This window comes from Brienomyrus brachyistius, chromosome 9 (assembly GCF_023856365.1).
Source record: "Brienomyrus brachyistius isolate T26 chromosome 9, BBRACH_0.4, whole genome shotgun sequence".
NCBI classification, from domain to species: Eukaryota; Metazoa; Chordata; class Actinopteri; order Osteoglossiformes; family Mormyridae; genus Brienomyrus; species Brienomyrus brachyistius.
In genome coordinates, this window is record NC_064541.1 from 6,498,750 (window position 1) to 6,523,977 (window position 25,228).

The 25,228-nt window shown below is 45.1% G+C and overlaps 3 protein-coding genes across 4 annotated transcripts in view; 2 read left to right on the forward strand and 1 right to left on the reverse strand.

Moving 5' to 3' along the window:
- tg (thyroglobulin) overlaps positions 1-10,405 on the forward strand; it is a 35,800-nt gene extending 25,395 nt beyond the window's left edge. The window contains exons 42-48 of the mRNA XM_049026344.1: positions 3,601-3,765; positions 4,683-4,850; positions 5,680-5,867; positions 6,682-6,789; positions 9,255-9,395; positions 9,501-9,694; positions 10,188-10,405. Of these exons, the coding sequence (XP_048882301.1) occupies positions 3,601-3,765; positions 4,683-4,850; positions 5,680-5,867; positions 6,682-6,789; positions 9,255-9,395; positions 9,501-9,694; positions 10,188-10,309 (1,086 nt within the window). The 3' untranslated portion in view covers positions 10,310-10,405. The remainder of the gene's footprint in view (positions 1-3,600; positions 3,766-4,682; positions 4,851-5,679; positions 5,868-6,681; positions 6,790-9,254; positions 9,396-9,500; positions 9,695-10,187) is intronic.
- On the reverse strand, positions 32-2,191 carry LOC125749269 (src-like-adapter). Of its 2 annotated transcripts, XM_049026363.1 has the most exons (7): positions 1,934-2,184; positions 1,498-1,591; positions 1,334-1,414; positions 1,096-1,199; positions 867-998; positions 648-777; positions 32-530 (listed from the first exon to the last, which is right to left on the reverse strand). In XM_049026363.1, exons 1-7 carry the CDS (start codon positions 2,007-2,009, stop codon positions 311-313), a joined length of 837 nt encoding a protein of 278 aa, XP_048882320.1. In that variant the 5' UTR covers positions 2,010-2,184; the 3' UTR covers positions 32-310. The 2 variants fall into 2 exon arrangements, with proteins under 2 accessions (XP_048882320.1, XP_048882318.1); XM_049026361.1 differs by having other exon boundaries at positions 1,334-1,635; positions 1,934-2,191.
- Positions 10,406-12,521: 2,116 nt separating the features above from the next.
- Positions 12,522-20,416, forward strand: ccn4b (cellular communication network factor 4b). Its single transcript, XM_049026359.1, has 5 exons — positions 12,522-12,890; positions 18,066-18,342; positions 18,841-19,098; positions 19,208-19,401; positions 19,829-20,416. Exons 1-5 carry the CDS (start codon positions 12,843-12,845, stop codon positions 20,126-20,128), a joined length of 1,077 nt encoding a protein of 358 aa, XP_048882316.1. The 5' UTR covers positions 12,522-12,842; the 3' UTR covers positions 20,129-20,416.
- The last annotated feature ends 4,812 nt before the right edge of the window (positions 20,417-25,228 follow it).

The following is a 25,228-nucleotide window of genomic DNA, read 5'->3' on the forward strand; positions in this document are numbered from 1 at the left end:
TGCTATCAAACATAGGTCGTACACTTCAGCATTTTAATTATAATTGTTTGGTTTATTTTCGTTTTTTTGACATGCCGATTTTATAAATATATATATATTATTTACAGTTTGGACGTTGTGTTTACATGATTTATGGCTTTTCGTTTTTTTTTTTTTACGTGAAAAATAACTAAAAATAACTTTCAAAAAGCTGCTTTGACCGGACAATGAATTTGCAATGCGGTCAATTTCTTTCCCGTACCAAAAACTACGAGTTGTTTACAGACAGGGACAGACGTCAGCTGAGGTACGTAAGGACCCAGCAGTGTGTCTAACAAGGCTGCTGGTAGGCGTCCTCCTGGCCTGTCAGGGCGATGAGCTCATCCTCCTTTAGGTGGTGCCCTCCCTTGGCTTTATGGCTGGCTTTCTTGCTTGTGCCGTTCTGGCCTGTCAGGGAAACGTAGGTGGCGATGCTGCTTCTCAACCCAAAGCTTAGCGCCGAGTCTCTGTTTTCCGGAGAGAGCAGTAGGCTCCTGCTGTTGAACCCTGACCTGCAGACGCATGACATGTGACGGTAGGCTCACCATCTGCATAATTAAGTCTGGCTTAGGTTAGTGATGGCGGAGCCTGTTAGTGTAGCGCATGCTGCAGTGTCGTCGTGGTCTCACCCGTCAAGGTTCTTCCAGTCAAACTTGCACCGCATCACCACCGGGGGAGCCTGGCTGGACAGATCGACTCTCTTGCTGCTTGAGGCCAGACATGGAGTGGTGAGAGTACAGCACAGACCCTCTGCTGATTCTGTAAGGGTAGAAGGTCACTAAGCCTCAGGACAGCACTGGTGCAAAACCCACGACATTAAACCTCGGTGGCTGACAGAGACCATTTACCAGAATAGTGATCGACTAAGTCATCCAGGCAGTGGAAGGACACACGAGGGAAAATGTAGTAGCTGTTATTGGGCTGGCAGAAGATGCGGTAATGTTTCACTGAATTATTCCAAACTGATAGTGAATACATCCCTGCAAGAATGAGCAATAATGTTAATTAATTAGTGAGTTAATTAATTTTCTATGTTTTTAATCAGAATGTTAAGTCCGCAGATGAGCAGCTGTTCACCTATGTTGCTTAAGCTCTTCCTGATCATAAATGAGCCGGGTCTGTGTCCTGGGAGCTCCAGCAGCTCTTCTGCTTTGTGTCTGCTCACGCCCTCGAAGAGCCACCTTAGAAAAACACGCAGGGCCAACAGGTCAGCACCTCAGCGGGTCGGGACCACAGCAGGTCGGGGCCTAAGCGGGGCAGAACCTGGCCACATTTGTGGGGCTAAAATTTCACTGCCTACCAGGCTACCACTTACCCCCTGTAGATGTTTCCGGTGTGGTGTTTTGGAATATAGTCTTCCTTCTCTAGGCAACGAACCTGCAACCAGCCGTCTTGCCTAGAAGCGACAGAGTGGAAATCCAGGTTAACGAGCTCAGAGCCCAGAGTAGCCACAGGGAGCTGTGAAATCTCCACTCTTACTCTGACAGAACTTGTAGCTTCTCCCCTGTCTTGAAGATGGGCTCGGCAAGATTGGGAGGGGGATAGTCTTCCAGCACAAACAGGACGCCATTTTCTTTTTGGGATGGGGAGATTCGTGAGACGTGTCAGATTGCTCTGCTGCGACGCATTTTCAAAAAAGACACTTTCACATGAGGGTCACTGAACAAAAGTTTGTTCAAAAGCCACACTTTTTACTTCTCTTAGCAAATGTCAAATCTGAAAAATGCAGCTTCCTCTGTTGGATACCACTTAATGTTTACATTAGGATTAAAATAACCTAAATGCAGGCTTCTCTTTGAACTGACCAAAGCACAAAGAATGACTCAGATGCTAGTTAGGAGTATTAGTTCAGTACTCTATTGGCAAATCAGGTATATTCTGTGACTGTCCTGCCAGCGGTTGCCTTGCTGCTCACCTTCACACAGGGGGGTCGTCTCGGCCGCGCCACCTCCGCTATCCGCCTTTGCCGCACCTCCCTCCGCATTCCCCATGGCTGCGTTGTGAGCCGCTGGTGTGCCTGTGGATACCTCAGCTAACCGTGCAGCGTCCCATGATTACTGCAGGTTCGCAGTGGCTCTGAAAGGAGCGCCGATGCTGCGCTGCATCTTGACAGAATAGAGAAGCGGCAGCAGACCACAACTTTCCACTTCCCGAATGAAGCAAACAGGAAGTGCAACTTGTATTAATATCTTAGCAAAAAATGTGCATTTGACTGTAACTGAAGTACAGTGTGTATTTCATAGGCAGGTTTACTAGTGCTGTTGAATTTTAACATGTAAAATTACCCGTTGGCTTAATTTATATCATCACTTTAAGTTGCTTATAAGGAACATATGTTGATGACCTGCTAAGTAAAATTTCATCAGCATGCAGTGCCTGGTAGTAATAGTAGAGCTTCATTGTCATCTCAACCATATACATTAAAGCACAAAGTGAGATAAAACAATGTCCTCCAGGGAACAAAGGTGCAACGTACAACACAACAGGAGACACTCAGACAGATCGACAGTGAGGATAAGTGGGGGGCAGAGGGAGGAAATAAATAACACCTGTAATAAATCTCCATATATATATATACACACACACACACACACACACACACACACAGACACACACCTATAAAATGAGATAAAACTATCTAAAAAGACTTTTCGGAGAGGGGGCACATCAGAGGTTGTCACAATACAATATACGTTATACAACAACAGGCTATAGACTATGGGAAACTATGCAAATATGCTGGCTGTGCAGTTAGTGTAGATGCGTACAGCTGTGCAATTTCCTTGTGCAGTTTATGTTATGTAAATATGAGCAGGTGTGCAAGTATGCAACGAGGATAAAACGTTTGTTCAGTATAAGGAGAGTTAAGTAGGGCAGAGCAGGGTGTTAAGGAGACAGTCCCGTGTGGAAGGGGGCAGCATGGTGTTCAGGAGCTGGACTGCTTGGAAGCTGAAGTGAGGAGTACTTTTGCTGCATGCCTCTGTGGTTGGCGGCTTATGTTCTGTTCACGTGGCGTTCGCATGCTGTTCTTGTGTCACACAACTTTCGTCCAATGGTCAAAATACATGCAGTTCAAGTAACTGGGATCTCTAAATTGCAGTGAGGGTTCTGTGATGAACTTGCAACCCATCCAGGATGTACCCCAGCCTGCTATTAGTTGTATACGTTACTTGCATACTTAGACAATGGTCTTCAGTAAACATGTTTGCAGTGAGTTTAGGAATATAGTATTTCTATTAATTTCTATAGTTCTTTGACAATTAATATGAAATATTAGCGGTTTGATTTTTGGGAAGTTCGGACTGCGAGTGTAGCAGGAGGAATTTGTGAATGTTTTCCATGCTGTACAGTATGTGCAGATGATAATACATCATGGACCCAAAGCAGCAGCACGTGTTTGAGTCGTGTTTGTCAGCAGCACTGATACTCAGCTCTGTAAATATTTACTTTGAACGGTGCATTAGGATCCACGAGGAGCATTTTAGTGCATAATTATTGCAGAGGGTGGCTGCCTGCTTTAATCAGTATTAAAGTTTGTGCTTGTTAAGGCCTTTTGCTGCTGTTTCCTCTTCGCTGTCCCAGGGCGGCTCGGCCTTCTCCCCAGCCTCCACGATGAGCCGACCCCGAGCTGGGCAGATGGCGGCCAGCCTGGCCCAGGAGGTGGGCTGCTCCCACTCTGACGCGGCCCAGATGGTGTCCTGCTTGAGAAGGGTGTCAGCCCAGGCCCTCAACGCTGCCCAGACCAAGGTAGGTCTGCAGAGGGACGCCTTCCTATGGCGTACAGCTCACCCTGCCTGGTTTACATGTCCGTTCCATTCATGGGGGAGGAATTATGCTAAATAAACACAGGGATTGTGCAGTGCCATTGGACTTCATAGTAAAAGTCGAAACAACTAATATATATTCTTGTGCATACAGCAGCAAACTACATAAAGCAGAGAGAAACAAACATATAGTGCAGGACAAGACGAAGTGCAAAGACAGTATTGCATACTACCGATGGTATGCATATAACTAAAGAGGTCGTACTGCTGAAGGAAAGGTTGGAGAAAAATTAGGAATTTCCTACAAAGGACCACGGTGGATTACGCAGGCCTGTTCCAGAAACTCACGGACCCTGGCTGGATGGGGTGCACGATTGCATTTCAAGATTTTTATATAACTGAGCTTATGCACTCTTGCACGTCAGGCGAATGCTCGCGACTTCTGCCACAAGGGAACCATTTCAACAATTTTATAGATTATTTATAGTTTTGGCTGTTGTTTGATATTTCTTTCTTCATTTATTCATCTGTTCAGTCAAGGATGATGAATTACTAGCATGTGTGAGGAATGTTCAGGAAACTTTTCTCATATTTTTTAGTAACGGTGACATATATGTGCATTTTAACGGTTTCACTTTGTGGAGAAAGTCACCACACTGTGGTCCCGTTGCCTCTCTTTCGTAACTCTGAAATGTGTAGCGCAGAATGTTATAGCCGTTTTCAGCAGATTTCCATAGGCGCAGTGATCTCAATGGCGTCTCTTCCTTTTGAACTTAATTAATAATCTCAGAAGGACCATCCCCTTTTTTGGGGGGGGGGGACTTTTCACTTCTATTTATGATCATTAGTAATCAGTTTTCATTTTTCCGTATGATGGCTGTCAGTTCTGTGTTTCTGCAGTTGCTGGCTGTCAGTGGTCCTTTAAGAGCTTGGGCCCCAGTGGTTGATGGGATATCTGTAAAGGAAAGTTCCTCCTCGGCGCTCCAGAATGGCCGCTTTCTCCCTGTGGACCTCATGGTCGGGTCTTCAGCGGACGACGGACTGATCAGGAGGGCCAGAAATATCAAGGTTACTACATTAATACAATACCAGCTTCTCATCACTCTGTTACATGTAAACACGTGTTTTATGATGAGCGCCTTCTACAGAGTTCCCTCGAATTTGTTAACTCGATCCTGTGGTATATTTCAGGTTTCGGTTTAGTACAAGTAATGCGTCACCTTCTCCTTTGGAGGCACATGTACTATTTAGTAAACCTTTGTTCAAATTTCTGTTTGCCGCCCATAATTTAAAAATATCTTGGTGTTTCCTTTTCTACAAAGGTAGAATTTATTATTATAAATTCTGGGCGTTTATAAGATATAGGTATTATAAGGTAAAAATCACCAGTACATTTATTTTACAGGCCTTTGTGTAATAAATCCTCTCCTCCCCCCCCCCCCCCCCCCATAGTAGTTGCCATTTTAATTATTATGGGACATAATTCAGATGGGCGGCAGTATGATGGTGTGGGGTTCCCCTCTGCTTCGACAGTTCCTGTTTATATGTTCTCCTGTCTTGTCAAAGGGTTTCCACCGGGTACTCCAGTTTCCCCCTACAGTCCAAAAACACAAATTGTCTGTGTGTGAATGTGTGACTGAATAGTGTGTGTGTGTGTGTGTGTGTGTGTGTGTGTGTGTGTGTGTGTGTGTGTGCGCGCCCTGTGATGGGTTGGCACCCCATCCTGAGTTATTCCCTGCCTTGTGCATGTGGCTTCTGTGTCCTTGTGACCCTGCATAGGACAAACGGGTATAAGTGAAGATGAATGGATGGATAATTTAATTGGATGCTTGTATCTTAAACTCAAATCCCTATTAATGTTGTTGTCTAAATTGCTTGAAAATTCTTTTTGGGTCAGAAATTTGAAGAACTGCAAGGTAGAACCAGCAGCAAGACGGTATTCTATCAAGCTCTGTCAGATTCCCTCGGGGGGGATGACGCCAATGCGTTCGTCAAAGAAGCAGCAACGTGGTTCTACTCCATGCAGCATGACCCCTCCCCAGCCGGCTACAACGTCTTCTCACGGGCCTTAGAAAACGCCACGAGGTATGGGCACCCTGCGCATGAGTGCCCGCGTGCCAACGTCGCGCTCCGGAATGTTCCTTGCTGCTCATTGATGTGTCTTATCATTGGGTCTATTATTTGGATACCGCAAATCCTGAAGGATGTGGCAAGATCACGCAGAAGAACCAGCATCCATTAGCGCTGGTAACTCGTTTAATGGGAGCAGTATGGCTGGCATGAAGGTCTGCCAGGCTGGAGCCCTGTGGATGTGCCAGCACCCTGAAGTGTTTTCAGCTAGCTTTAGCGGAAAGGGCTATAACTGAAAAAAAGCAGGAAAACAAAACCGGTGTGATGTTTGAAAGCTCTTGAGCTGTACGATTCTGAAGAAGTGTTTGAAAGAGGCCCTGCTTGGCATTAGCCACTACGTAAATATGCTACGTTCCGGAGAAATGCAGGCCAGCTCCGCGTTTCAGCGTCCCTCGACTCCAGTGGAAACTATTACTTAGAGGCTGCAGTGAGGAGATGGAGGTGATGTCATAGTGCTAACTGGTCTACCGCTACCGCATGATTCTGCTCACATGTGAGAGGGTTTTAAAGGTCACCCTGCACCCCATACAGACGCATGCTGCCAAGACGCTATTCAAATCATAATCACATACTGGTGCAGCTCACATATTATGCCAGAATCTGCCTTTCTGAAAGATTAATACCCAATGCCTTGACCAACAAACGCTATTCATCTCAGACGTTAGATACTCATTGGTGTGTTAGACTGTCACAGCTGATTGTTTGAAAAATAGCCGAGCCCTGTGACGCCCTGTCACTCCAAAATAAATAACGTTCCACTTTTCTGCAGAGATCTGTTCATCATCTGCCCTGCGGTGAAGATGGCCAGCTTCTGGGCGGCCCACACAAAGTCTAACGTCTTCATGTACTACCTGCCTGAGAAGGCCGCCCAGACTAGGTGGGTTTTTTTGATGGGAAACACTCTTCAGTCTGTCCACCTGTTCATCAATTAGTAGTAGGGTGACTGTGTATAACCCTTATTTACGATGGTGTGTGCCATAGATTCTCTGCAGAGAGTCATTGTTAGGATGTCAATGTTGATAAAAATATGAAATTGTGGCTGTCTTAAGGAATAGAGTAATATTATGCAAGAGTATCAACTCTCAATGTTAAGTGTGTTTGACTCCCAGGGGAACCAGAGTTATGTGTTATTTTTGCCTGCCTCTGGTTTTGGCAATAAGAGGATGTCTGGTAATCCAGTCAGTTTTATTGTTCCAAAAAGAAATGCAGTCATTGCATGAAGGGTACTTTAGATCCTTATGTTGGTGATATGATTTTAACATAAAACATACTCAATTTTTAAAATAAAAACAGCCTGTTTGACTACAAGAACTAAGTCAGTTTGGTTCCCAGTTAAGTCAACCTTGAGGCAGATTAAGCCAGAAACCTAAAAGTGTGTCTGTGTGTCGTGCACAGTAGATATATAATGTTATTTATTGGATGGTGTGTGAAAATGCTGAATGGATTATACAGCTTGTAAAAGTCAAAGACAAGTGTGACAATGCAAAACCACCCAGGATTCACAAGAGTTCAGCTAAATAAAGTAAATAAAGACCGAGCAAGTCTGTGGTTGGATGAGAAAACTGAGGCGTATCCTGAAAAAGTGGCTCAGATGACCCAAAGGAAACTAAGTCCACTGCTGAGGAACCACATGAAGAAATGTAGAGAGTTATTTAAATTATTTTCACATGGGGGGTGGGAGATTTCTCCAGGCGGTGTTGGCTTGCTCATCAGAAAGGGTGGAAAAGGGTCATGAGTGATTCTGTGGAGATAGATGCTGCTCCACTAAATGGGACCTGTTATGCTTATTTTCACTGATTATTTCATTTCAGTTTTATTATTGAGATCTACTGGAATAGCCTTACATGCTTCACCCTTCCAAAAACACATCATATTTTCTCGTACTGTACATCTCTATTTACACTCTGAGTTTTAAGGTCCATCCCCAATGAGTCAAGTGGGCTAATGATTGGTCAGCTTGCCCTACACATTCCATCCATATCTTGCAGTCTGCAGACAGATACTTGTGGGCAGGCAGCCAATAAGGGTTGTGTTATAAGACGACCTCACCATGTCACAGAAAATGAGGGCTGGAATTCCAGCAAGGTCAGGCAGATTAGGGATGAGTGGTTTCTGCGGTGAGAGTTACTCCCTTTGGTGTCTGCTTTGGGCTTCAAGACCGTTTACATGCAAATAAAGCTATATAACACACTAAAGGAAATGGTAAAACCAGAAAAGCATAAAAAGTCCCCTTTAATGACCATGGACTTGAACTTGCATGCATCTATAGCAGCGATCCTCAACCAATGGGTTGCGACCCAAATTTGGTCGCGATTTGGAAATGTAAGCATTTTGAAACCAGCAAGCTCCTATGCTGATCCACGATCAGATTTCCCAGCTCCAGTCCTCGAATTAACGTGTATGAATAGGTATTGGGTCTGCAAATGCTTAGCACAAAACTAGTGAACGCTCAACCAATCCGAAAAGCCAAACTCCAGAAAATTCACTGGCACATCCAGCCACTTTTAATGCGATAGTCATTTATTGGCGCTAATTTCCAAGTGCGCTTCATGCTAGGGTATAGTGTTCTTTTTTTACCTATACATGGTACAGGGTCGTGACTGAGCTGGCATGGTAAAAACTGGGTCGCAGTGCAAAAAAGGTCAAGAACCACTGACCTATAGTGAGGGATAAACATGAGAGCACTTTAACTGATTGAATAACAGACATCTAGTCACATTCTGAATTAGCTGCAGTGGTTTGACAGGCCCTGTTAGTAAAGAGTATATTTGAGTGCAGGGACTAGGATCTGGTGGTCTAAGAGACAGTGAGGTAGCAGTGACATGGTCATCAAAGTATTGCTAGTCATCTATTATTAGTTCTGAATTCCTGGCAAAAAAATGATGAAGAGAATGTTGATAAGCTAGCTATCCATGTGATGTCTTGGCGAATGGTTCGGCTGGCAGGGAGGAATCTTGGTCTTTGAGAGGTTCCGCTAGATGTGAAGATCCCTAATCCAGGCTGCGATGTTGGTGCCGCATGTGAAGATCCTGTGGCTGTGATTATCGCTTAACCCTGAGAGGGTTTCATCCCATTTGTCAAAGCACATCGACTCCTGAGGTGGTCCATATTTTTCCACTTCTAAAACCTTTTTTGCACAGCAGCTGTTCTTTACCTTCAGACAAACAAGTTGCACTGGAATCGGGAACTGTCATATGAAAGGGAGCCAATTGAATATTTGTTTCTTTTTTAGCTCTGAGATAATACATGACCCCCACCAGGATGAGCAGTTGGAAGACGGATGGATGGATGGCTGGATGGATAATATATGCTTTTGTCTTCTTTCCATGACTTTCTCATTAGTGCTGATTTGTCATTGCCATTGGATATCCAGTTCCTATTTGGACTCCCGCATCACCCACAGACAAAGGAGATCTTCACTGCTGCGGAAAGGCAGCTTTCCCTCCAAACTATGAGCTACGTGACCAACTTTGTCAAGTCTGGGTAAGACGAAGCACATCATGAACCACAGGGCCATTGGCTCTGCTAACCCTTTGCTCCACAGAGATTTCTGATCAGGCTGCTGACGCCTTATTCCTTTTGCTCCAGGAATCCCAACATCCCACACTCCATCTCGAGGGTGTCCTTTGGTGACGTCCTACCCCCATGGCCTAAATTCATGCCCTATGCTAACGGGAACAGCTACAAAGAATTGTATGCACCCATCAGAACCCAAACAGGCTTGAGGAGAAAGGAGTGTTCCTTCTGGCATGACTATGTACCAACTCTGACCACCTCCACAGGTAAGTGAGGATTATCCCAGCACCCATAGCTATGTGCTCTTTATCCCAACCCAGTACGGTACTCTGACCATCAGCTCCATGTTACTCCACGTGCACACAGGCTGCTCGCCATCACAGGGAGTATTTATGCTGCTGATTTTTAGACAATGTGCCTCCACAGCTTAGCTAAATGCTGGGGTGTCGCTAAGATATTAAGACATCTGGGGCTAAGCCCAGAGACCTGATCTCTCCAATGCTTCTCCAGCTTCTTAAAACATCTGAGCTAAGCTCTCAGCCCCGAGTTCCTCAGGCTTGTGACGTGTCTGGCTGAGTGTGTGCGCAATTATGTTATTTACCGTAGCCCAGGATCAGAAAACCCTTCAAAATGTTTACTCTCGAAAGGCCAGGGGGAATATATGAATGTGGTAGACTAATAAAAAGTTCGGCTGTTTCCTTAAAAAGCTGCCAAAACTGAAAATGGAGGATGTTTTTTCATTTACTTGTTTTCTTCCAGAGAAACTCTTACGTGGAATCCCTGAGGAGGCGTCTGTCTCAACACCAAAGCCAAGCTTCAATTCTTTCCAGACCTCAGCAGGTCCAAGGAAGCCCAAGTCTGAAAAGGATGCTTATAGTTAAACAAACAGCACATCTTCACTTTAACTTTTCTCGAAATTAAAACATTCTCTCAACTTTGTACTGTTAATAGCCTTCAATAAAATCATAACTGCAAAAGCTCTCAGGCTGTAATTGCTTTCCATTTCGTGCTGGGTGTCCTCTGCCCTGTGCGTTGGTGCCTGGCCCCTCAAACAGGCCTGTGTGCAGGTGGGTGGGGGGGTTCTTTTAGTTATCAGCCCACCACCCACTATCAAATATATACTTCCAGAAACTTCTGGAATATATGGAAGCATTGTGGACTTTTCAGAATGGATTGGATTTGTTCAACACACAACACCCCAGAGCACTTATGGAATTCTGTAAAATGAAATTTGAAATCTCTACTAGGGTCACCTGAGTATGTAACGTACACACCAGTTCCCTTCCCATCATCCTGTGCAATTGACAGCTGCAAATGAATGCATAGGCTATCCTGTGTGAGCTTTCGCTGCAACTCCCTAATTAGAATGTTAATTAGAAGACTGATTGGCTGAAAAGTCCTCACACCTGGGATTGAACAGCTGACCTAAAGGTTATCCCAAAAACCTGCACACACACGCACCGGCCCTTTGCGGATAAGATTGGCACAATCTTAGGTGATGCCTATATCTCAGTTGCTAGTAATACCCAAGGTGGGACGATGATCACATTCTGAAACTGAGCAGGCTCCCTTGGCAAAGTTACACCTGTTTGCATGCGTCCTCAATTCTGTATTTAGAGGAGGTTGCTGGAGTGGGAATATGAAGCGGCAGTGGGGTGAACTTGGTGTTACCGCTGTACCTGTGCAGTAAGCTCAATCATTCCAGCACTGAACGATTCCAAGGATTTGATAATGGCAGCTAACTGAGTCTGGTGCCTCACTTCCCCAGAGCCTCCACCAGTCACAGGACTCAGAATGAATCTGCTGAGACCATCTTCAGTGAGATCTGTGAGAAGATACTAGGAAAGGGACTCACATGTGGATCTATACTAACAAAAACGGAGTTAGAAATCAAAGTCAGGCAGTGCAGAACTCAGTAAACAAGTGTAGAGCAAACCAGTGACCATGAGAAAAGAGAAACTGGAGTCTAAGGGCTGAGCTGGATCAGAAAAACAGCATCAAATCGTTAGAGATTTTTGGCTACACATTTGGCAAAAATGTTTTTTTGAAAATCTTAATAAATCTAAAGTGTTGCATTTCATTGTAATATTTCATTCCCCACCCCAATACATGCAAGACACGCATTGTGAGGATGATGCTTACCATTGGCGTGGAAGAACACAGCACTGTCACCTCACTCCAGCGGTTCTTTGAGAAAACACAAAATTTCCCCAACATCCCTATGAAAAATGGGTAAAAGAAAGAAAGCAGTCAAGAAACATTTCTGTGCCGGCCAATGCCTCAAATGTCACCGAGTGTACAACAATCTGTCACGATAGAACACAGAGGAGATAGGAACAGGCATAAGGGCAAACAAAGGGTTTACTGAAAGAACAGGAACCAGCCAAACCAAACCGACCACAAGGGGTCAAACAACAGGCACAGCTAGCTAGTGGAAAGGCAGTGGAGTGAGTGAGTGAGTGAGTGAGAGAGTGAGAGAGTGAGTGAGAGAGTGAGCGAGCAAATGTGCGTGTGTGCATGCATGCACGCTAAGACGACGTCAATGACCAGACTGGGGAGTACAGCACTGGGAGGCACTTTTATACATGACTAACAGGGAAGCAGACGAGAGGCAACTGGAGTGTGTCACACGAGGGCTGAAATGAGAGACAAGACAGATTATCAACATGTGTGGCTGATTAGAGTCAGACTGGGGAGAGAACGACAGCAGCAGGGATGCAGGGAATGACACAATCCTTATTTGTGCCATTTTACATATTATTTGACTTCATCCCATCTATCTTCTGTAACTATTTATCCTATTCAGAGTCACAGGTGGTTTGGAGCCGAATCCAGAGACTATGGGTGCAAGGCAGGGAACAACCCAAAGTGACAAGGTCTCATATCATTATGTAATTATGCAAATCCAAACAATATTGCAAACTAATGGACACCTTTGAACAGCATTAAACAAAACATCAAAAGACATTTTGTTATATAATCCATGAGTTAGGCCCATGTGGGTTGATGCAATGACTCGAAACGCACATCCTCTTTTAACGTGAAATTTCGCTATTAATCCATTTAGTGTGCTGACGGCGCCGTTGTAAACGTTCGAGACGTTTGGCCAGGGTGTGGAAATAATATCCATAATTTCGCTTCCCGTCGCGACGGGTTTCCTTTTAAGGAGCCGTTTCCGCGGTGCACAAACGTAGGCGGGGATCAGGGAGACAGCAAGCCAGGCGGACCGCTCCAGCAGAGCCTCGGGTACCGTCCTCAAACGGAACCGGGAGTAAGGACTTCACTAAAGCCGAGGAGGCTGTCACTGGGGCGCCGGACTCCAGCATGCTTTAAACTATAGTAAAGCGACACGTTTTATTTATTTTTACAAGAATCGGAGTCTGGCTTCAATGAATTTAACACTGGTTTATAGTTATGACTTGGTTCCTGCCGTGCATTTTAATAGCATCCAGCGTTCATCAGGTGAGCCAATGCCATTCATTTGTTCTATCAATTCTTTTAAAAAGTATAAAGTGTAAACAGACATGCAAACGTAAAACCAGAAAAAAAGGTAATTAAAAAGTAAATTCGCGTTGAGCGGGGGGTGCTTGTATTTGGACCCGGTGAGCAGAAATGCGCTGTTCCGCGATGATTCCGGAGCGGAGAAAGCTGCGCATCTGGATGATGTACGTTTGCTTTGGCGAAGCGGGGGCAGATCCGCCCAATCTTTACCAAACTTTATTTAATGCACATGGAACAAAATAAAAAAAACACATCATTATTTGTCAGTCTGCTAGTGCTAAGTATACTGAAAATATATACTTATTTAATCGGTCTGCTAAGATTTTAATATATATAGGGATTGTAAGATTTTAACGATTTTAGGATATTTAGATTCATCTGCGCTCTTACGTCAAGGCTATTCAAACGTGGCAATGCAGATGTATCGTGTAAAACGATTATGAGGGAGGCAACAGATTGTACTTAACGAGCTCAGTCGAAATGCCGGTAAGAATAAACTCTAATGCTGATGCATCACATACAACACTGACAACGTGAGAAAGTTAATTCAACTATTAATGGCAAGTATTCAACTTATATGAATATGCCGTACCCATGCCATCAGCAGATGCAGATTGTATGTTTAACTTTATTGCAAACATGCACAAAAAGAAGATCCTTATGATTTGTTGTTGCACAGGTTTCAGAATGGAATAAGCATGCATCTGTATGATTTTATGTCAGTGACCTGTATTACATATCCATTACTTCTGCTTTTCGATCATCTTTACATTTATATTTAACTTCATTGTAGTAAACCAGGGTAGTATGCATTATGTAATATGTCCAAATTACACGTTAGAAGGGATTCAGAGATTTTGATCTCGCGTACAGTGCCACTCAAAAATTTGACGTCACTTAAATTCCCCATGGAATAACCTTCATTTCTCAGAACCAGAACAGACTACTGGGTTTCAGTAGAAAACTCTTTGTTTCTGGACATTTTGAGTCTTCATTCAAACCCACAGTTGTTCATGGTCCAGATACTCAATTAATCTAACGAAGGCCAATTTTATTGCTTCTTTAATCAGAACAACAGTTTTCAGCTGTGCTAACAAAAGGGGATTTCTAATGATCTAACCTGGATTCGCAAACAGAATATGCCATTGGAATACAGGACTGACAGTTGCTGATAATTGGCCTCCGTACGCCAATGTCAATATGCCACTTCCAGCTACAGTAGTCATTTACAACATTAACAGTGTGTTCACCCGGTTTCTGATTAACTTGGTGCTATTTTAATGGACAAAAATTGCTTTTCTTTTGGAAACAAGGAAATTTCTAGGTGACCCCGAACTTTTGAATGGCATTGTACTTTGTCATTGAAGAGTGTTCAGCCAATTCACAGAACTGTATGTGCACAAATCCCGATTGCAACCTCCAAACTTTTGATGATTGAACAAGAAGTGATTCTTCTGAGAACATTGTACCATGTTTTTTTCAGCAAGCCTGTTTTCAGGTGAATTCCACATGCCATCACAGCTGGCCTGTTTGGCTTGTAGATTTATCCATCAAGTATCGATGACCTGTATGTGACGATGAGCACATCTTAACTATACATGCAGTCTGTCATCTATATTCGGTTTATTTTCAATCTATATAGCGCCTTTCAAAACTCATTCGCCCCAAAGCGCTTGACATGGATTTGTCATAATACATCCCTGCATCATTTATACAGAATAATTCAAAAACAAGGAAAATGGAAGACAAAGGAATAAAAGAAAGAAAGAGAGATGACAACGGAGGAGAGGAACAAAAAACTCCCAAGTAGGGAGAAAAAATCTCTGGGGGGGTCCAAGGTCAACTGGCTGCCCTCAGCATACTAGCATTGTAGAAAAGGGCTGGGGGACACCCTGGTCAGGATGCCTTTCCATCACAGGACACGGGGCTGGGGGACACCCCGGACGGGACGCCAGTCCATCACAGGGCACGGGGCTGGGGGACATCCTGGACGGGACACCAGTCAATCACAGGACATGGGGCTGAGGGACACCCTGGACGGGACGCCAGTCCATCACAGGGCTCGGGGCTGAGGGACACCCTGGTCAGGATGCCTTTCCATCACAGGACACGGGGCTGGGGGACACCCCGGACGGGACGTCAGTCCATCACAGGGCACGGGGCTGGGGGACATCCTGGACGGGACACCAGTCAATCACAGGACATGGGGCTGAGGGACACCCCGGACGGGACGCCAGTCCATCACAGGACACGGGGCTGGGGGACACCCCGGACGGGACGCCAGTCCATCACAGGACACGGGGCTGAGGGACACCCCGGACGGGACGCCAGTCCATCACAGGACACGGGGCTGGGGGACACCCCGGACGGGACACCAGTCAATCACAGGACACGGGGCTGGGGGACACCCCGGACGGGACACCAGTCAATCACAGGACACGGGGCTGGGGGACACCCCAGACGGGACACCAGTCAATCACAGGACACGGGGCTGGGGGACACCCCGGACGGGACACCAGTCAATCACAGGACACAGGGCTGAGGGACACCCTGGACGGGACACCAGTCAATCACAGGACACAGGGCTGAGGGACACCCCGGACGGGACACCAGTCAATCACAGGACACGGGGCTGGGGGACACCCCGGACGGGACACCAGTCAATCACAGGACATGGGGCTGAGGGACACCCCGGACGGGACGCCAGTCCATCACAGGACACGGGGCTGGGGGAAAAAAAAAGCCTTCAGCTCACAATGTCTGTTGGTATGAGCATCATCTTGGGGAGTAATTCAGTCCAATTATTGCTCTGCATTGTTGTTTAACGGCCAAGGAATATGAGGACCTGGTGCATCATATGGCGGAAACATCGTTTAGGCTGTTCCAAAATCCCAATGCAGAAATGCCTCCTTAGATGCTGCTACAGAAATTCAAGAGTGGCTTCATGAATAGCAGCATGAAGAGAAATGGAAGCCTCGGACTCCAGATGCACACGTCACTGAACCATTATGAGCAGTTCTGGGGTATCTGCAATCTCAGAGCACTGGAGGTTTTCCTGCTTGAAGAGTGATCCAATGTCCCGCAATCAAGGGGGTGTAGGACAGCATTCCGGGGAAGACAAATGGCAGCCTGCCCCCTACTGGACCCGTGATAGTGAAATATTTTTAGATGTTAGTTTTATTATTGTATTGTCCACCCCTTATATATACAAAGTGACACTAGTGAACTGCACCTGTTAGTTCTTGGTGTAGAAGTCTCATTTGATGGATGGCTTCAGTGGGTCTGTTTTTGTAATACTTTCTACTTAATGGCATTATACTGTGATGGGCTGGCCCCCCTTCTTGGGTTGCTCCCTGCCTCATGCCCATTGCTTCCGGGATAGGCTCCAGACCCCCCGCGACCCAGTAGGATAAGCGGTTTGGAAAATGGATGGATGGCATTATACTGACCCCTTGTGGGTGTATTATGTATTGCCTGAGCTCAGACCAGGAAAGGTAACATTCGTTGAACCTGATCAGAATATATAGGCATTTATTGTTTACATTGGCCATATTCACTTCAAGCAGCCCCAGATCTAGAATTATATTGTGCTATATTGTGACTGCATGCCACATTCTTGTACATCTGTGAACTCAAATCAATGCAGGCATTTAATAATAAGGTAAAATTTGTAGTAAATATTTTATATGCCTTCTGTCAGACAAAGGTGGATAGTTCAGGTCCAGAAAGCAAAAATACAGGCCAATATTTTGTGTCAACCAACCAATGGAGTATAAAGAGTCACGTCTGCGTTCAGCTTCATTTTACATTAAGCAAGCAAATGAAAACAACGCAAAGTAAAACCGAAGGAAAAAAGAAATCAGGGGATCGTAACTGAAGGACTTCAGGAAGACCTCCAAATGTTTACTAAGCGTCTGGTTTACTTGGGACTAGCGTTGTCTGCGGACTTCACACAGGACCCTCAGTCAGTGCCTGCTCTTTCCCATGTGACTAAGCCACCCCCCCCATTAAGCTCCTCCCAGTGTGACTAAGCCCCTCCCCATGTGATTAGGCTCCCATGGTGTTTTGTAAAAGTAACCGTGGGACCTGATCTATTGTTTTGATTTCTCCCTCTGAAAAAAAGCTTCCAGGCAGAACACGGCGGCTTCTTTTAGCCTCTCCCTCCTCTTGGGTGCTGTACACGGTACCACATGCTTCCCCAATTATTTTTCCTCGGGGGCTGGATTCCATCAGCAATACAAAGCCAAAGGCCGCTACCCAGACATTTGACTCTTGCGGGCAGCCAGTTGGGGAACCCTGCTCTGCCGGTTTTTAATTCGCTGTGGGGCGTGTGTGGATGCATCTCTGGCTCCACTTTTAAACCGTCGACATTAAAAACAGTACGGCAATAAAAGTTGCCGGTTCTTGCCCTAGAAAAGCAGATGTCGCCGAGCCTGGCAGACGACGCGATTTGCTCCGAGGCCAAAGTGCCTGGCGAGGTGTTTTTGACGTCGTTTGAGCCGGAGCCTCCCAGTTCATGGGAAGATGCTTGGCTGCCTTTGTTTATACTGGAGCTTATCCAGTTAGCCTGCAGATTCAGGGATTCACTCAGTAGACTCAGGGTCTTAAACAAATACCATTCCAGTCAGGTATAATATAGTGTGTATATACTGTATATATAGTAAGGTATAGCTTTTAAAGAAAGAAATCTTCTGATAACAACTTGCTGTCCAGTTTAAATAAATATTTTTTTTGTCCACAGCTTACCATGCGTAAGATGGGTGCTTATGGGTATGATGGGTATTTTTTACTGTAAGGTTTAATTCAGCAGCAATAAAACCATTTCATTGGTAATGGTGAGGCATGGGCTGGGATATGAAAAGGTATGTTTTTTTTTCTTCTTTAAATGGCATCAGGCCTTGTTTTGCTGTTCCTAATACCTGATTGGGTAATCTGTGAGCACATGGCCTTGCAGGAAACAGTGTGGACATCAGCTTCAGCGGTGAGGAGCCGAGAAGCGGCAGATGAATTCCTTGTCTTTCATTATATTGTTATGGAACTTTGGATACAATCTTCTGCCGGACGTGCCCCTCCAAGGGCCCACCTAGAGACTCCCCGACAGACGGGCAAATTGTAAGGGGCTTCTTTGTCTCGCAGGTCCTGGCCCAGAATTGTACGGTAGCCCCGCCTACACCCACCGAGATGGACCCATATGAGCGGACGCGGCACTGCAGGTGGCCCTGCGAGTGCCCTGCCAGCCCGCTTGTCTGCCCCCCCGGCGTCAGCCTCATGACAGACGGCTGCGACTGCTGCAAGGCCTGCGCCAAGCAGGTGGGCGAGACATGCAACGAGGCCGACATCTGCGACTACCACAAGGGGCTCTATTGTGACTACAGTGCAGACAAGCCTAGGTACGAAAAAGGAGTGTGTGCATGTAAGTGACCTCATACTCACTGTTATGCTTGCTTCTCAAGTGATTTACTGCATTTATACAAAGGAACTTACAGCTATTTAGGGTAAGCACCTTCATCAAAAAGGTGTTACAGCAAGGAGTTTCACTTGAACCAGCAATACTTTGGTTACAATTCAATTCCTTAACTATTACGCCACCTACTGGCATATATGCATATATAAAAACAAAAAAGACCCCAGAGGAATGAGCCATAAAAGCCTATTCCAGTGTACACAGATATCTGAAGCTACAGTGAACCTGATCATTTTGACATTAGATGTCTGTACAATCAAGGGTGTTGATTTGGGTATGGACGTAAGGCACCATGTGTGTTTCTGGGGGTGGGGGATTTGGGACTGATTTGGTCCCTACCAATGTGGAAACCTACTCCCTTGATGGTGACCTGCATGTGATGTATCAGCCAGGCCAGCAGGTGGTGCTGTTTCCTCTCATTTGTTTTTCTTCTTCATACATGCACAGATATGGTGGGGACTGGCTGCGTGCATGATGGGGTGATTTACCGCAATGGCCAGAGCTTCCAGCCCAGCTGCAGGTTCCGATGCCTCTGCATAAATGGTGCCATCGGCTGCCTGGCGCTGTGTGCTGACTTCGAGCCGCCTCGGGTTTGGTGCCAGACGCCCCGGCAGGTCCGGTTGCCCGGCCGGTGCTGTGAGCAGTGGATCTGCGACGACGAGCCTCAGATGGTCCGGAAGACCTTCCTCAGGCACGCTTTGGACGGTACTGAGCAATTCCACTCTCTCCTCTTCGAAGCAGTGTGATTCGTGGGAAGGTCCCTCCCCTGATCTCCCACCTTTAATTTCACGCCCTGCCATTTATTTGCTGACAGTGCGAACGAGCAGCAGCAAAGCCTGGCCACAAAACTGCGTCACTCAGACGATGCCCTGGAGCCCATGTTCAAAGACGTGCGACAGAGGCCTGTCTGTACGCGTGACAAACACCAATGACCGCTGTCAGCCCAAAACGGAGACACGCCTCTGCAATATCCGTCCCTGCAAAGTGGACATCAGCCGGCACATCAAGGTAGGGAGTCCCTTCACCTGGGGCGGGTCGTGATCACACCTCATGAACAGAAACAAGGCGCCAAGCAAACGTACTCTCAGCCGCTTTAGAAACCCAGCAAAATCCTTTAAGCTGGCAAGACCTTCAGACTATGGAGAGAAAGGATGCCAACTGAAATACTTCTGAGCAGGACACTTAATTCCAACCATAAGTGCTTCTCAAAGGAAGCGCAGGACACCTTCGATGTTACATTAGTACACGACAATAGACGGGTAGCGGCATCAGTTCATCTCACACCCCTGCGAGCTGCTGAAATACCCCACTCTGGAAGTACTAAAGAGTCAAATTTCCAAATTGGTTCAGATTTCAGTGTCCAGTGAGAAAGCAGGCGATAAAATAATACAAAGGCTGGCTGATTGAGACTCATGCTGTCGCTTCTCATCCTCAGCCAGAGAAGAAATGCCTGAACATTTACAGGGAGACCCAGAGCCAGAATTTCACCTTGTCGGGGTGCGTCAGCACGAGGTCCTACAGGCCGAAGTACTGCGGCGTCTGCACTGACGACCGCTGCTGCATCCCCTACAAGTCCAAGACCATCCGAGTGGACTTCGAGTGTCCCAGCGGCGCCATGTTCTCCAAGAGTGTGATGTGGATCAGCGCCTGCTTCTGTAACCTCAGCTGCAAGAACCCCAACGACATCTTTGCCGACTTGGTGCGCTATTATGACTATTCCGAGATCGTGAACTGAGAAGGTGGGGAGTTTCAGATAAGTCCTCCACCCCAAGTGGACATTCCCATTCTTATATGGTTTACCTGATAAGCATCTTAAGCAGTGATATCATTAAACCAGTTATTTTCCCTTCTATATCAACATAGTATGCAGTTATTTAATCTCAGTACTTTACAGAATGTTTCTATAATTGCAGTATTTTTTCAAAATGAATGCATATATGCAAAATCTTATTTTTTCCCATTGGAAAAATATATTATTATATTTGTTTAATAAAAGAGTTTTAATTATTTTTAATGCACATAATGATCGCCCCTTATTGTGTCCAAAATGTAGTTGTTATGCACTATTTGTTTTAAAGAAGACTTTGCTTGGTTCCCATTTTGTTTGAACAGTAACATTCAAGGCTGCACCAAAGCTGACATCCAGTGACATTCTTTGACACATTTGTGAATGGAAAGAGTCACCATTACCAGTAATATCAGTTAGGACAAGCCACATTAACAAAGTCTTATGTCCAACCCTAGACTGGACCGTAACAGAAATTGGGAACACAGGGCCAGGGTCAGAGGTCAGAGGGTGGAAGGGGCGTGGCTGGAAACTGGGAGGTGGGCAGCAAGTGGTGAGTGGAGCTTGGGGCAGAAGACTGAGGTGTCCTGTAGACATATCCAAAACTCTTATGGCACGTAATAAAAGTCAGCTAACCCTGACAGAGATAATATTGTCCGATTCATATTTAGAAAATCCAAACACATATATAAGAGAGGACAAATTTTGGGGTCAGAATGCAGGGTCAGCCTTTATTCACTGCCCCTTGAGTAACTGGGGTTAACGGCATTACCCATTGGCCCAATGATGGCATCAGTCTAAGTGACTTAAACCAGCAAGCTTCCAATCACAGGCACAGAATCCTAACCTGCTAGGCTACAGCAGCTCACAGATTGCCAGTGATGTTTGGATGGAAGACAAAGCATTACTAATGAAAAGGAAATACTTTAAGTAGTTATTGTATCAGAAAAAAAATTACTGAACCCATTAGACACTACCGATAGAAAACATTTATTAAATGGTACATCGTCTTGTGTAGGAAATAATCTTTTTAGAAACATATACGTATATAGCTTATATAACTGTTTATATAACTCTCTCATATTGCTCAGCCGCTCATCAGCAAAGCCCACCCAAGGTCTGCAGGAGAAAAGGGGACCTTCACTATGTAACACTGGGCTTTGTAAATTGGCTTTACTGGGGAAAACACGCTCTTATGCAACAGATGCAATAACAAGCAGAGAGAGCTGCTTGTGCCTGAGAACAGTGTTATTCTCGCTCTTTGGAATGTGAAAAAGGAGCAGCCTGCGGAGAAAAAAACCTTCAAGATGTTGGTTGGAAAGTAGTTTCAGAACACGGTAGATAAGGTTAAAGTAACAAGCTGTACGGTCACGAATAATTGTAGACATGCACGGGCAAGGCGTCCTGGAAAAGCCAAGGGTATCTTATATGACATTTTGGTGAACCTGCATGGGGCCTAGTCCAAGCTGTCACTGTCATATCAGTGTGGGAGGAGAGGGGGAGTCACTGTGAGAGTATCAGTGTGGGAGAAGAGGGAGAGTCACTGTGAGAGTATCAGTGTGGGAGGAGAAGGGGAGTCACTGTGAGAGTATCAGTGTGGGAGAAGAGGGAGAGTCACTGTGAGAGTATCAGTGTGGGAGGAGAAGGGGAATCACTGTGAGAGTATCAGTGTGGGAGAAGAGGGAGTGTCACTGTGAGAGTATCAGTGTGGGAGGAGAAGGGGAGTCACTGTGAGAGTATCAGTGTGGGAGAAGAGGGAGAGTCACTTTGAGAGAATCAGTGTGGGGGAGAAGGGGAGTCACTGTGAGAGTATCAGTGTGGGAGAAGAGGAAGAGTCACTGTGAGAGTATCAGTGTGGGAGGAGAAGGGGAGTCACTGTGAGAGTATCAGTGTGGGAGGAGAAGGGGAGTCACTGTGAGAGTATCAGTGTGGGAGGAGATGGGGAGTCACTGAGAGTATCAGTGTGAGAGAAGAGGGAGAGTCACTGTGAGAGTATCAGTGTGGGAGGAGAAGGGGAGTCACTGTGAGAATATCAGTGTGGGAGGAGAAGGGGAGTCACTGTGAAAGAGTGAGGGTATAGCACCTGCAAAAACTGCAAAAACAGTTACCCACCTCTTATAAGACCTGACAATGTTGCTCTGCTCCATATCATTCAAACTCTGCTGCTTATAAGACCTGATAAGGTCTTGATTGTTCTAAATATCTGCCTGCAAAAACAGAAAGCAGTACAATGGTAACAGTGGGTCATTCAAACTAGCAACAGAAGACAGAAAAATGGCATTTGTATGGCTACGGCAAATGCGCTATATGACAAAGCTTTACACGATGGACGATTTCTGCAAAAGCAGTATGTGATGCACCTTAAGTGTGACCGAGGTTAGCTCACCTTCCCAAACAGGTGAGTGATGATGATGACGATGATGATGATGATGCCCAGCAGAGTCTGCATGTGTCCAATGCCGCATTTATAGCTGCATTCCCGTGGGCTTCTCTTCATGTGAACACTCAGCTTTAGATAAGCTATTAAACCAGCTTTTTAACATGCATACTTATAATTCCTTAATAATTAAGTCCATTCTTTGCATAATTAATCCCCAAAACCCTGAAAGTAAGAAACACATTATACATTCATTATACATTTGTCAAATAATAATTTTTTTTAGTATTTATTTTTACAAGCTGTAGGCTGGACAATTGTTCAACTTTAATGCATTTAAATACTAATACACTTTGTGGATTATGTCACAAGTCAAATACAAGGTTTCACTATTTAAAATACTGAAGCGTCCATATTAAAATGATGGATACTCACAACTGTATCAGTCAGATAAACTTGACTTAGCCTCTGATTTTTTAGTCAGATGTTAGTCAGGTCAAGTGCCTCCCCCAGATTTAAGTGATTCAACTGAAGTCAGTTTAATATTTCAGCATGTGAAAATCCCTGATTAATTTGGTCAGCTGAGGCCAGGTTGGGGAGCATGTGCTGGTACAGTGCACTGCTGCACCCACTGCACGGCAAAATACATCTGGGTCCCGGTCGGTGACACCCCAGGCCGACAAGTGGTCCACTCCCACCTTCTGGAAATGGCCGTCTATCTGTCACAGCCAGGCGTTACGTGGGCGTCTCCTTGGCCTGGTCCAGCTGCTGGGATCATTTAATTTCAAAGGCATCTTGATCTTCAAACTTATCTAAAAGAACTCCAGGATATGAGTAAAACCTTCAGACAGCTGCTCTATTCATGGGTGGCTTTACTGTACTTGCGGTAGAAAAAAACTCGCCATGTCCAGGCGATCCAACTCCCTAGTAAAAAAATAATCCAGTACAACATTCTAACTACAATATGTCTACAGACAATACCATTATATTTCCACTTACTTTCATTACTGTTTGTCCTTATTAGTCCATGTGTTGGACGTGGGAGTTACAGAAGATGGAAGGATGGATAAATGGCCATGACCCATGGAACCATAATCACTGCAGAAGAGCTGTTAGAATGAAATGTAAGCAATGTGGGAAAAAACAAGTCTGCCTTAATGTCCTCTTAATGGAAATATGATTGCATGAATCTGATTGACCTAAACTAAAGTGCATATGCAGGGGCAAAGTTATGATGAGTAACAAGGTGCCTAACAAATATGGAACATAATTGGATTGGTCTGATTTGCAGGCCCAAAATGATAAGCTTTAATGGGGCTCAAAATCTCTAGCAGCGCCCCTGTGTGTATGAAGGTGAGTGGCAGATGGTGCCCCCACAGGCCAGGGAGCGACTGTTTTTCCATGTCCTACAAATGCAGTGTGATCTGTCTGGTTATGACAGGGAAGGTGGCAATGTGCTAATGAGCCGGGCACATTGTACAGGCACCAGACGGCCACTTTTTCAGAATGACAGATAATCTAAATTTGGACTGCTCCCACCTGTGAGACTGAAAAATGTGAAGGGGATCACTTACCGAAAACGAATGTATTTACATACAGACACACACATTTAGCTTAAAGCTCTCCGTAACCATAATAAACTTTCCTTTGCATGCTCTCATCATCTCAGAAAGCACCAGAAAGCAACCCTCAGCCCACTGTCTGGCCCTTTTATAGCACCGGGAGCAAATACACACTGTCCTCTCGGTGACTGGAGATGCTTAAGCTTAACAGCACACCAGCTTATGACTGTACTTGGGAGCCTATAAAGTGTCATTATAATTTGCAGCAGCGTTGCACTTAAAAGACCATCTTGACATGATTTGCAGAGAATGGATTTTAAACTATTTATGTTCTGCAAAGCACAGTCCTGCATATTACTAACCATGATGACAGCAACATATTTCCTTTTATTATTATCATAAACAGGAATATAAGAATTATGCAAGTGTATAAGAATCAAAGACATTGCAACACACTGGTTTAATTTGTAAATGACTATAAATTCATTGGAATGAACACACTGATATGTACTAGAGATTCAGAAGCTGGTTACAGGTACTGAAAACTTAAGCCTTGATGAGTCAACAGGGTTCACTGTTTAATGCGCTGCTGTACCTGAGTACACAGTAAAGCACAGAACGCTTAGATCTACATTTTTACCCCAGTCCATCTCCTGCACTGCCAGGAAACACAGCACCAATTTATACCTTTGAGGGTACAATTATTTGTCATTGCCCATTCCCTCAAGAGTCTGCCAATTGTACCCCAGCTGTCAGTAAATGTATCTTTTGAGGTATAGAAATGAACACTGAGGAACGTTTTTGTATCACTGAGGGTATATTATTGTTGTTTGTACCTTGGGGAACAAAACTGTACCTTTATTTCTGACAGTGTGTAATACTGAGATCATAATGGTCACACGCTGTAGCCGAATGATTATATCTGTCACTAGGTAAACATACCATTTCTGTAAATATATCTTAAGAGTAACTTCAAATTCACTTTTTTTTTTTTTTTTACAAATAGTGGTTTTTAACACACACAAACACAATATACTGTCTAGTATATCTGTCACGATCGCTGAACACGGGTAAGGCGCACGGACAGGCAGGTAGGCAAGGATCAGGCAG